This window comes from Scatophagus argus, chromosome 12 (assembly GCF_020382885.2).
Source record: "Scatophagus argus isolate fScaArg1 chromosome 12, fScaArg1.pri, whole genome shotgun sequence".
NCBI lineage: Eukaryota > Metazoa > Chordata > Actinopteri > Scatophagidae > Scatophagus > Scatophagus argus.
The window spans coordinates 10,338,548-10,351,733 of record NC_058504.1 but is presented as its reverse complement, the minus strand read 5'-3'; the positions used below and the strand labels follow the sequence as shown (position 1 = coordinate 10,351,733).

General features: G+C 42.0%; 1 protein-coding gene across 4 annotated transcripts in view; it reads right to left on the bottom strand.

Annotated features, from left to right (window-relative positions):
- Positions 1-13,186, bottom strand: part of macrod1 (mono-ADP ribosylhydrolase 1) — a 102,310-nt gene that overhangs the window by 16,286 nt on the left and 72,838 nt on the right. For 3 of the 4 annotated variants that reach the window (XM_046406456.1, XM_046406455.1, XM_046406457.1), the window contains one exon: positions 12,797-12,913. The exons of the other annotated variant lie outside the window; for it this stretch is intronic. In XM_046406456.1, coding sequence (XP_046262412.1) covers positions 12,797-12,913 — 117 coding nt within the window. The remainder of the gene's footprint in view (positions 1-12,796; positions 12,914-13,186) is intronic. 4 annotated transcript variants of the gene reach the window in all.

Genomic DNA, 13,186 nt, shown 5'->3' with positions numbered 1-13,186 from the left:
AAAGAAACTTGCTTGAATAACATGACAGTCTTTAATCAAACTTCTCGCTGATGAAGGAGAGTTTGGTCCCTGAGAAATCACTTTACACTGACAAGGCTATAAGACAATAATATTCTCCTATTACATAGATTATCAAAGGCTTATGCTATATCATGTTGTTCATATGACTTGAATATGAATATCTAGTAGACAGAAGCTCTTTCATGATCAGCATGGATTTTTAATTCATGGCTTGTCTATATTCATTGTACATTCAGTACATGAAGGATTTTATGCAGGGTTTTTTTTTCTTAGGTTACATTAAAGCAACAGCAGGCTTTGTTGAAGAACAAAAATGTGAGTGTTGTGAGTGTTTTGGTGTCGTTAATAGTTTCTGATTGACACAGCTGTCATTTGTGTAACATGCAAAAGTGCTTGTGCCCATTTGTGTACACATGGACATGTTAGTCAATGTGTGGTCAGGCACAATGTTGGTGCATTGCTATCTTGAGGCAACAATTGTGCCAACTGACCAACAAACCTTTGCTCTAAATTCAATGGCGCATGTATTTTTTCCTGCTATTATTCAGATAGTGAGATGAACCCACACTTTGCTTGTCACACACTAATCGTGCATTGATCGGATCTGACACCATCCAAATGCATATCAAGAGGCTTAGAGAGGCTGCTTTCAGTAACGTTTCCATGTGTGCAGTAATGGCACTGCAGCAAACATCATGGGACACTTAAGCACAAAAGCCATATACTTTGAGTTTCTGAAATAAATATTTTGTCGACAGCGCTGATGGAGCTCAGGATTTATCAAGAGGACAGCTATTTCCCTCCAAACGGTTTAACTGTATGGACTTGTGTGTGTGACCTTTAAGATGTGTAGAAGAACGCAGAACATTAATCAACATTAGATCCTGACTGATCCTGTTGGCAAGTCGGGAGATTTAAATAATCAGTGAAGTTAAGCTGTTGTCCCCGGTGAGTCTGTCTTAATGGGGAGACACACTCACTGTTTGTGCTGTAGCTAATGTAATTAATATTTTCCTCATTAAAGATGTATTATTTCACCCACCCACATCCAATCCACTATTAGTAAGAATCATAATTTTCATGACCCGGCCTGTCCCCCTGCAAGTGTTCTTATGCAGTAAAATTGAGTTGAGGGCTGGGAGACTATCGAGGCAGAGTGTCCACCAGCCGAGGACCATATACCTGTACCTCAGCAAAGACTAGGTGCTGCTGTTTAAATAACAATGCTCCAAGTGCAGGCACTGGTGGCTTTTAAAAGGAACAGGAGATGCACTGACAAAAACACACATGTACTATGCACCAAGATTATGCGCCATTTAACCAGTAAAAGGAAGTTGGACACACCCTAAATGCACTTGCAGCGTGCATCATGGATGGTTTAAACGGAGCGCTTCATGTGTTGTGCGTGAGTGACGAATCGTTATTACAGCTTTTCGGCAGTAAAGATCCTTCTGGAGGCGTCATGGGGCTAATTAACACAAACATCTGTAATCTGTTATGGGAGGATCAGACTTGATAACCTGGATGATTTCACCCCCACCCCACTCAAGTCCTCTCAGTCCACATTCATTTTGAATCTGAGCTGAGTGTCTATGCAGACGCTCATTCCAGATGAAGTGGTAATCCTCCACGAGACACTGTTTGCTGTCTCCTCAATAAGCACCAGCTGCAGTCCTATTTAACGTGCCACAGCATCATGCAGCTAGACTCTCATTCTGCTATGCAAGGGTGCTCCGATCAGGATTTTTGGGGCTGATCACAGACTACTGGAAGCACTACGCACTCAATGCAGCTCATCGATTACAATCTTCTAACGTTTTTATCATCTACAGTTGTCAGTTATTAGCGGCGTAATAAATACACTGAAATGTTGACGAAATGAGTAACTATATTTGTTCTGCTCGCCTAAGAGAAAAAGGTTTATAACAAAATAAAGAGTTACCTGTAAAAATTGTCTCTGTCTGTCTTAGTCTTCATCCTGAGGTCTTTGGGCCCTGAATCACTCCACCACCACTTGGTCACTGCTTGTATCGGGTTACTTTCATTAGTGACAGAAGATTGGTAAAATGTACACCAAAATAAACTGTCTGTGACTCTAAAGTCAGAGTATTTTTACTTCAAAAGTGTACTCAGCTGAAGTGCTTTGGTACATATTTAATTAACACGTGTGTTCTCATATTAACCTGCAGTTCACTCATTATTGTCTGTTTTAGGTCTATGGATGAACCCAAAAAAAATTACATTTTCCAAAGCCAGAAGCCAAAGTATTGATCTGCCTTCCACAGGGATTGCATTCAAATGTCAAAACACAAACTAGGGCTGCAACTAAAAATTGTATATCAATTAATGTGCAAATTATTTTCTCGAGTAATTGTATCATCATTAGGTTCATAAAATGTCAAGAAATTCTGAAAAAATTCCATTTTAAATACCCTGAGTCAGTCCGACAATCCACAATGCAAAGATATTCTTTTTGAAATAACAGAAGCGCAAGAAAATCAGCAAATATTCACATTTCAGGGGTTGGGAGATTGGACATTTTCTCTTGACAGTTGTTTTAATTTCACTGAAATTATTGAATTTTGTTTTTCTAATCACAGCTTGACCATAATTATTCATTTGGGCAGCAGAAATCTGTAGCATAAGATGATAAATGATCATAAAAGACCATACTGGCTTATCACTCACTCACAGTTAATGTTAACTACATTTTTTTACACTTTATTGTTTGCATATGAATGTAGAATTCTGAAGCAAAACTCGTCTCTCAATCGCTGAATTGAATATACCTTACAACACCTATAATCTTATGTTGTATTTGGTGAAACACTAAAGCTGTTGAGAGAGCTTAAGAAAACCTCAAAAATTATTCTGTCACATTAGGACAAAAAACCCACTGGTTTAACACTGCCAATTTAAAAGCTTCCAAGAACTGGCTACAGGGTGAATCACTATTGTGACTCACCACTTGGAGAGTAGCAACACTTTTATTTATAGTGTATGTATTTAAATAGCAGTAGAAACACATTAGAACATGTGAATTAGTTAAAATACACAGCAGATGAAACACTCAGACACATGGGCTTAATAAATGTGATCAAACATGCGGTCACGCATGAAGGAGCAGGAAAAAAAGGACAGTACAGCGTTGTTTACGTTATGTGTACATTTACTCTCCACTCATTCTGAAGTCCTCCAGCAGTCAAGTGGCCCAGAGTGAGCATGTCGCTCAGTCATGCCAATCCGTCAGTGGAGCACTCAGCAGTGGTCAGGTTCACAACATGGTCGTGTGTGTGTGTCATACTGTATGTGCTGAGCTTGTTTGGTTCAACAGTAGGTCACTTGGTGGTCATCCTTCAACATGTCATCTGCTAAATGTCACTGCTGCACTGTTTTCCCACACACAGGTATATTCACTGCTTCTGCTGAAACTGAACTGTAATCTATAATTGCATGGTGATGTTTTTTGTGTTTTTCCTGCCCTCTTTTTTTTTTGTTTGTTTGTTTACCACTGCTGCCTGTTCTCTTTGAATTCCTCTCTCATCTTCCTTCCTCTCACTCCATCTCTCCGTTTCTCTCTCTCTGCGTCCTTTGTCATCACTCTTGTTCGCTACCTCCCCCCTTCGCCATTACCTCATTCAACCATCCCACCTCTCCTCTCACCCCCATTACCTTCTCCTCCATCACCTCCTCCCTTCTCCCTCCCCTACCTCGTCTCTCTCCACCCACCATTATCCTCTTTACCCATATACATCTTTGTCTCTCCTCCCTCCCTCTCTCTCCTCATCACCTGAGGTAGACAGTTCTGTCAGGAGTAGGCCTTATTTACCGCCTCTCTTCGCTCCTGTTTACATTATCGATCGGCAGGGTTGCTTTAGTTCCACCATACATCAACACCACCCCTCTCCTCCTCCTGCTCCTCCGCCCCACCACAGCGTTACGGCTGCTGGCTCACATTACCCTGAAAGACAGGGAGAGGGAGAGAGAGAGTGATAGAGAGAGAGAGGGGAGGGGGAGAGCTTGATGGGGAGATGGGAAGCTAGTGGAGCATGTTAGGATGTGTGAGGGATTTATGTGTGAAGGAGAGAGTGTGTTGGATAGTGCGTTATGGAGCGTGCGTAAGTAAGTGTGTGAGGAGCAGTGTTAAGAAGGGAAAAGGTAGATTTGTGTTTTCTGGAAGTGTGTGTGACTTAATGGTAAGTAAGTGTATGTGTGCATACCCAAAATGCTACAAACATACACAATGAGACAAAATGTGATGCCAAGAGGCTGTTCCTGGTTTTATGAGAACCTCTTTCAGTGCATTTAAAATGTGCACAGTGTACACTTCATGGCCAAAAGCATGTTGAACTTTTTGCTCAAAAAATGAGCATTAATATGCTGACACTCCCTTGAGAATTTTTTTTTTTTTTGACTGCATGACTGCAGCAATTTGCTCCCATTCAGTCACAAGAGCTCCAGTGAGATCACTCTGATGTTGGGTTTTAAGGTCTGGCTCTTTCATGCCAAAGGTGTTGGATGGGGTTGAGGCCTGGTCTCTGTGAGGGCCAGTTCATCTACACCAAACTCTAATTGGGGCTTCCCCAAAAGTTGGAAGAACATTTTTGTCCAAAACTACAGCAAGGTTTCATCTACATGTGGCTACAAATTTCCAGAAATCCAATTTGTTTCCATTCATCGCCATCCAAATAAACAGCTGGCGACCCGAACTCTTCAGTCAGGCGCTATTCAACCTTCAACAGAACAGACTGCAACAAGACGACGTACTTAAAGGAATTAATTGTCTGCTCGGCTCCACACAGCTATGATGTTTACAGCCTCTCATTTTAGTGGGCATTTTATGTGACATACTTCATCATTTCTTTGCTTAGTATGATTTCACTTTGCTTTTATCAAAACACCAACTTTTCTGCCTCACGTGCAGTATTGTGAGGCCATAATACTGGCAATCACACAGTAGAAATGCCCTTAATAACAAGGAGTAGGTTTGGAGATGTTAAGGTCATTCAACAATAAGAACACTGGGCTGTGGAAAGTGGAAAAAATAACTAAGATTACCTCAGACCAACTTTAAACAATCAGCTAGGAAGTAAAATATTGGCCGAATTTGGGTGTTCCAACAAGACAATGATCCTAAACACAACAGAAGTGAAGGGTGGCAAAATCAAGCTAATATCTTCTGGTATGGTCAATCCAAAGTCCTGACCTCAACCCTGCTGAAAAGTTATGAAAGAAAACAGACGATTGTGTTTGAGGTCTATCAGTTACTTCCAAGAGGAAATGTTAAAGATCCAACCTGAATTCTGCCAAAAGCATGTTGAAGTATCCCCAAACCGGCTCATTAACATGCAAAAGGACAGGGAACCAAACACGAGCCGATCTGTTAGAATTTGTTGGATTTGTTATAGGAGAACTCCACCTACTTTAAACAATGAAGTCCGTGGTGAACTATTCACGTATGAGAAAAAAGTTGAATCAAGTGTTTTGTGATTTCAAAGAGAGCTGCACCTGATAAATGAATAGTAATCTCCACACATGAATGTTTCAAGGACAGGTGCCTTTAAGAAAGTACAATCAATAAAATACCAGAAGGAAGTAAATGTTGTATGGAATCAGACGGGTCTCTATGTTAATGAATGTGCAAAGAAGGATTCAAAAAGTATTTTCTGATTTATATGTGAATTAAATATTTATTGTTGTATGTAAAAGCAAAGAAAGAGAATGTCATATAAATGTAATAGGAATCCCATAAATACTTGCAGTTCATAAGGGTCTGTTATGGTATGAAGACTTCAACAGCTGGAGTTCGTCCGACATGTGGCCTTTTCCTGGTTTTCAGTTACTGGTTCCTTTTGATGATTAACTAAGGCAAAAACTAACGGCTGTTCCTCATGCTGATTTTGCACATAACATGATCGAACATTTTTTGGAACGAACAGGTTAAGCATGTAACGGCCACATCTTCTCATGCTGTCGGAGGTTAAAAATTTCCCAACTGTGATTATATGAACATGGACACAATGTTGAGCATGTACCATAGTGGCTTATGAGATGCAAAAAAAGACATTTAAAAGCTGCCTGTACATGAACATAAGCAATCTGAAATAATGGCTGTCATTACTCTGTTGAACATTTCAGTGTCGTATTGTGTCTTTGCTTCTGTCATTCTGAAAAGGTCGATTTTCCACGCAGAGGAGGGAATCATGACCTATTGTTAAACAGATGTGAGGCCCTTTGCTTTTTACCCTGCAGACCATGTTTCCAAAGGCTCTGAGCAACAAGCTTTGTCAGAAGATAATAAGATATTCTGCATAATATTTGATTGTAGCTTAATGTCATGTAATCTAACTGGGTAGTTTTCTCACTGGATGTCCAATTATTTCTCATTCTCTCAGTTCCAGACTTCTTTTGGGGCAACCATTTTTTTTTAAATCTGCAACCAAGTTTTGACTTTTTCTGGATTTCTGTTTTTTTTCCTGTTATTAGGGAGTTGCTTTGTACACCACAGCTACTTACCCTGTTTACGCTGCACTGTTTATGTATCCCACTATGTGTGTACCTATTATAATGTGTCTTGAAATGTCTCTTCTACCTCTGCAAACTAACCTGTAATCTTTGCATAAAAGTGTTATAAATGTTTGTCAAAAATCTAGATTTTGTTTTTAAATAGTTTTTTTTTGTTTACCATGGTCACAGTGAGAGACTGTGTGTGTGTGTGTGTGTGTGTGTTGTACGTGTGTGTGGGCCTGCTCTCTCTCATCGGTGGGCGTCACATTAGCAGGAGCTTTAGGAGAACTTGACTGAGTGCCATCCGGTGACACCCGCCTTGGCTTTTCTTTCTGTCTGCCTTTCCAGCTCTTTTTTCCTCCCTGCTTATTGTCATTAAAAACCTCTTTTTGGCTGTGTCCACCCCTTCCTCTGTACCTCCCGCCACCCCCGACCCACCACTGTCTCTCACTATTCTTACCTGCGAGGCCACAAATCGCTGCTCCTGCTTTCCATACTCAATGGCTATCCATCCGTCTTACCATCCTCTCCCCTCCCCGCCTTTCTCTCTCTTCTCATACCTCCATCTGTCCCTCGTCTTTCTTTATCTGCCTTTATAGCAGGAGGCAGGAAAAAGGCGAGCCGGTCCTTTGTGTGCTCACCCTCAGTTTGTGCTCAGCCAAGCGGACACAGCTCTTAAATCCAGGCCTGGGCTTTGGCACAAAAGGAAGGCTTGGGTCTTGTAAGGGCCCCTGTGGCTCACCCTATCTCTTTCCACCTTTCTCTGAAAAAGACAGGGGGGCAGTTATTCTAAATAAGAGAACAAGAGTGGACGGAGAAGGGGGGAACAAGATGGTGTTGCTAAAAGGGGCGGACATAATTCTCTTCATCAGAGAGCAGCAGCAAAGGCATTCTTTACTCTCCCTCTCTCTCTCTTTAACACTCTTTCTCTGAGCTAAGCAACACCGGAGCCTCTTTTTTTTATCCCTTTTTCTCCTTCAAGGCAAATGAATTAACTGAATGAATTAACACCAGAGCTGCTGCTGCTGCTGTGATGATGATGATGATGATGATCATCATCATCCCGCTCCTCATCAGCAGCGGCAGCTTTGATGAAGCTTTTTAACACTTAGAAGAATTGCACTGCTGACGCTGAGGCAGGAAGAAGCAAAGATGTCGACAACCTTGTCAAAAAGAAAAAAAAAAAAGAAGAAAAGAGGAGGGGGGTAAAAACTCCCCAACTAGCAAGGTATCACAGTGTGAGTGTTACAGTCTTTAGCCCAGAGCCTTGTCAAGTCTCTTGGCACTACTAAAGAAACCTTGCTGCTGATGATGAACGGAGGGGGAGGAGGTGAGACGGGGAAGGAGAGAAAAAAGTAGGAAGTGGATGGGAGTGAGACAGAAGGGAAAAAGATGAAGAAGAAGATGAAAAAGAAGAAACGGGTGGGGGTGCGTGTAGGACTGAGTGAGAAAGAAAAAAGAGAGGGGGTGAAAAGAGGTGGAAAGGTGAGGAAGAGGATGAGAAGAACAAGAAGAAACAAGGTGTTTAAGCTGTCGATCGCGACAGGCAGAAACACCACGTCTTCAGAGAAGAAGAAACAGAAAAAGATAGCGACATGGTGACAAACGAAGGGGAGAGATGGAGGTCTTGGAGGAGAGGAAGAAGGGGAGGCCTGGAGAGCTGCAGTGAGGATTTTAATTAGCAGTAATTGGCCACCGAGGGAACAGAAACTGGGAGATGGGAGGCAGGGAGGGGATGAGAGGGGAGCATAGCAGCCAGTTCTTGACAGAGTGATATCTCTCTTGCTTTGTACCTCTCTATTTCCTACAGCATCTTTTCTGACTGGGTCTCTCCATCTCCATCTTGTTTTCCCTCCATCTTTTTCCACCTCCGACTGTGTTGCTCCCTCTATCCCTAAACAGTTTTCCTCACTTTCCACCAGTTTCCCCCTAAATACAAGCACATGTAAAACATCTGGCACATGGGACGACAGGACGTAATATGTGCGATTACGATAAAAAGCTTTGCACATTTTACTGGGCTGCAGAATAATTTTAGTTTTAAGTTTGGCCTGAAGTCTAGAAAAAGAAATGAGAAATGTATGTATGATATATACTTGCAAAGGTGTAATGTTTTGGGATGAATGGTGTTATTTATTATAGTATGTTTAAGTTGCTGTAAGAAATAGATTTATTTTCATGATGGACAAATGACTATTTAAAGGTCTTTTTTTTTTGGTTTCTTTGTTTTAGGAAAAAAATACTTTAAAAACATACTTCACACTGCTTGGCCAGAACCAAAAGAAAATGGCAGACAGACTGAGTTGGTGGTGAGGAACATACTGGAGCATTTAGCAGCTAAAGAACCTGACATTTCATCATCTGACTGATAGAGTTTGTTGCACAGTTGGATCTATTTTTAGCGACTGCAACAGTTTTGGCAGACAAATGAATCACTGTCATATTCATGGAAAACTCATAAGCTGTGCAGTTGACTGCCTGGTGTACTTTATGTCTTTCGTTTCAGTTTTTGCACTGAATTTGTAGTGCTGTTGTGGCTCAGCTGACCACCACAGTAAAGGTGTTCTTGTTTCTCTGTAGTGACTTTACTAAAGCAGAGAGCTGCCTTTACTGGAAGTGAATAGTGATCATGGTGCTGACTTCCTGTCGTCGATATGTCCGTTCAGACTCCTTAGACCCGCCCACGGCGCCTTCCCTCCCCAGTGGGTCACAGTATTGTATCTTGGTGTGTTTGGCAGGGGAGCGAGGGCCAGCTGGGAAACAGGTGAGCACGGTTACAGATGTGTTTATCGGTACACAGGTGAGCTCTGGGGTGCTGGGTCGTCTGGACGACACACTCGGCCTGCGCTCCCCTCTCTGGCAACCACACTAAACACACACACACATCTTACAGCGTGCAGCCTGCTCACAGCTGAGCAACATGTTAATTTTATGTGCACTCATGCAGACTGATCTCAAACCGTTCTACTCAAGCCACTCGTAATTACAGTAGCTCATATGTCCCAAAGTTGACAGATTGCTGATTTAACTGCCTTGAAGTTGTGGTTAATATGCGAGCTTAGACAGGGCCTGCTTGAAAATTTCCAGCTGTAATTTGTCAACATCTCCAAATTGCACACGACTCCTGATAAACAGCAGAGGTAGTGTGCGATGCGCTCCGGGTGTTGCTAGGTTACAGTGCTGTGATGCTGCTGGCTAAGTGGCTGCGGGATCCTTGATGGACACTCTGCGAGGAGTACTGACAGCAGGTCCTCTGGACTTTTTTGGCAGCTCCTGAGTCAGATGCTCTGAAATCCCACATCTGGTGGCAAGCCCATACAAATCAAGATCAAAGTGTTGGTTTTGAGACTGAACCACAACCTCTCTCAAACTCCCTCAACCACCGTACTGCTCTCCTATAGAGTTTCATTTTCATTTCTCTGCCTTTTCCACAGCAGTGTTCTGCCTTCACATAGTCCTCTGCCTACTTTGTTATCCCTCCTTTGCTTTCTCTCTGTTGTTGCTGTCTCTACTCTCTCTGCCTCCTGCTGAGAGTTAATCAAGCCCTGTTGTGAGTGTTTAAGCATCGAAACAGACGCATGTTGAATTATTCTTGGGACTTAATATTTCGTCTGGGAGGAGAGAACCCATCACCATACCGCATGCTGTGTAACAGCCACGCACACATGAGTGCAAGGCAGAGAGGCTTGCACACATGGACTCACAAGCACACACACACCCACACGCAGTCAGTCACACTGTGCGTCAGACAGATAGTCAGTCACATAGACCTCATGCTGACAGACAGTTACAGGTAGGGAGTGAAGGGTCCTGACAGGTGATCAATACTGTATATACTCATATACTGCACTTACTGTAACCACAGCATGTACAGGCACAGCATCACACTGTACAATCAGGTATATCAACATGTGAGAAATACACACGTGCACAACTGCAAGCTCGCACACATGACAACACACGGTGACAAGCAGCAGGAGCATTCACTCACACACACAAATATCACAGCTAACATCCTCAAAGTTAAACAAGTAAACCAACAAAGGAGAACAGATAATATAAGAACTCATTTTTTTCTAATTCCCTTCTGTCTTCAGCTCCCCTCACATCCGTGCCCTCCCACCACTTCGCTTTATTTATTTATTTATTTTTTTTAACCACTCTCCCACTCGCTCCTTATCTCTTTATACTCCTGCTCTCCATTCTGCCTTGAGCTCGTCTTTATCATCACTCCTCTGTCCTTTTTTCTCTTCCTTTTTCTCTCCTTTCACTGTGAACTTAAACTCTCTGTGGAACCATAAGCTGATATCACACAGTCTCAGTGTTCCTTTAATCTCTCTTTCTCACTCACACACACACACACACACACACAGCTGGGTGGTCATTATAATATACAATGCTGGGCTGGCTTGCGATACCTATCGGTGTTATGATCAATGGGTGCCATTACAGTGATGGACAAATATCATATCATCAACAAAAAAGTCATGTTTTCAGTGAGGCGTGGACTGTGTCATGTGTGAAAATGTTTTGAACTGTGCATAGGCCTTTATGTACAGTATCAGACAAGTCATATTCTGCAGGTAACTGAGTCAAAGACTCTAATGATGGACGATCCATCATGGCAGGAAATTTGGACAATAAAAAAACAAATCAAAATCGATTTAGCAGAGCACCTGTCTTTTTCCAAACATTCTTCCTCCTTCTTAAAACATGGTGCCTACATTACCCACAATGCAACGCTGCCAAGACTATGGTTGCAGATTCAGGGGTGTTATGCTAGTAGCTGAAATGAGGAGGTCTGGTTAGGTCACTTTATTTCTAACTGCACACCCTCAGACTTTGCTCATTTTCAAACTCGTGGTCTTCAGTGTTCGTACTAAAGGTTACACTAAGGGCTCAGAGTTCACACAGCTCTCAACTGGAGTTCCTCTTGAAGAAAGACTGACAATTAAATCTGATGCTGGAGTGTCTTGCAGACACGATTGACTGTAGTAGTGACTTCAGAGCTATCTGTATATTTTACCGTGTTTTATATCGAACCTGCAGTGTTGAACTTCTCCCCCTTCCAGCATTGAGGGCAATTACACAAACACTGTTGACGTGCTAACGACGCCAAAGGCTCCACTATTTTCTCAGTTGCTGCAGCCTACTCCGTCATTATAGCCGTTGGCAAACCAATCTTTAATGGTTGACATAAAATCCACCACTAACACGCATACTTGTATGATTCAGTGAATAATACAGTGAATATCTTTGAGTTTCGGTCTGATGGTGGGACAAAGAAAACATAATTTGAGGATGTCAGTTTGTGCTTTTAGAACTTGTAACAGACATCTTGTTTTAATACTGTTTTGACATTCAAAGAAGTTAATTGCAGCCCAACTTTGAAGATGTTACCTCGGAGCTTTTTTCTTGAATTTTTAATTCAAGCCTGACTTTATAGATGCAGAACAATTTTTGTTCATTAATGGCAGCTTTTACGGCTCATGCTAACCACCCATTCGTTCTTCAAAGTGTCCTCAAAACAAAACAGAATATTTTAGTACTTTAGCCAGCAGTAAAGCTAAGCAAAACGAAACAAAAATACCATCGACCACATGAAGCATTCGCCTGAGTGCCAAGAAACAGGAAAGACACTGTACTTTTAATTTTGCAGTTTTCAGAGGTGCTGTTGAGTTTTTCTTATGAATGTGAACATCGAGAGCTGATGGTCTCCCCACAGTCACGTGTTGTGTTTCAGATGTTAGGAAGGCTGGAGGAGAATTTTTTTTCTGAACTAAAACACCTAGAAAAGCTTTTCCTGTCATGTTGAATCTTCAGTTTCGTCACATTATGCACGCTGCAATGGAGTGATACTTAATAATTGAGTACCATTTACTTTGCTATAAATGGAAGGCTGTAAGTGACATTATTGCAGATACCTAGATGAGTTTCTGCTGGTGGTTGAGTTTGGGCTGAAAAAGGAAACTGATCTACATTAGGGTCCTCATGGCAAAAGAAAAAACAGCTCAACTAGGTTCTGCACATGATTTCTGAATAAGAATAAAATGTTCCTATTCCATATTTAAACAGCAGAATTGCCGAATTTCATATTGTTTTGTTTTGTTTTGCTCACAAGGCTGTGTAAACTTCAGTTATCTCAGGAACATTTAAACGTGCAGCTTGTTCTTTCTCAGCAAAAACCTTGAATCACAGCCACACCTGGAAGCAGTCCAGCAAAACAACACACAAGTTACACAAACACTCACACCCTTTTTTTACTCACACTTTGCTGGGAGGCCATAGCCACACGTGATCTTGGCCTCTCCGGTCTCGCAGCCGTGGAGGGACGCACACTCCTTTACTAGCATCGGACCTGCAGTGCGGTGGATTGCTCCGTCCACTGGAGAGAAGAGGACAGGAGATTCAGAGAGTCGGGCTACTTATGTGAATCCCCTGCAGTCTGACTACTTACAAGCAGTCTAAATGCTGTTTGAAGTGCAGCAGACACACGTACAAGTGTCAAAGCTTAGTGCTGAAAGGACCTGGATAATGTCGTATTAGTGATAAATGGCTGAATTTCTCGTTTCTTGCAGAGTGCTAACTTTTCACCCTGGGTCCTACTTTTTTCTTTTCATGAGTCAAAGCATCTGTCTCGCTGTTCGTCAGTGTACTT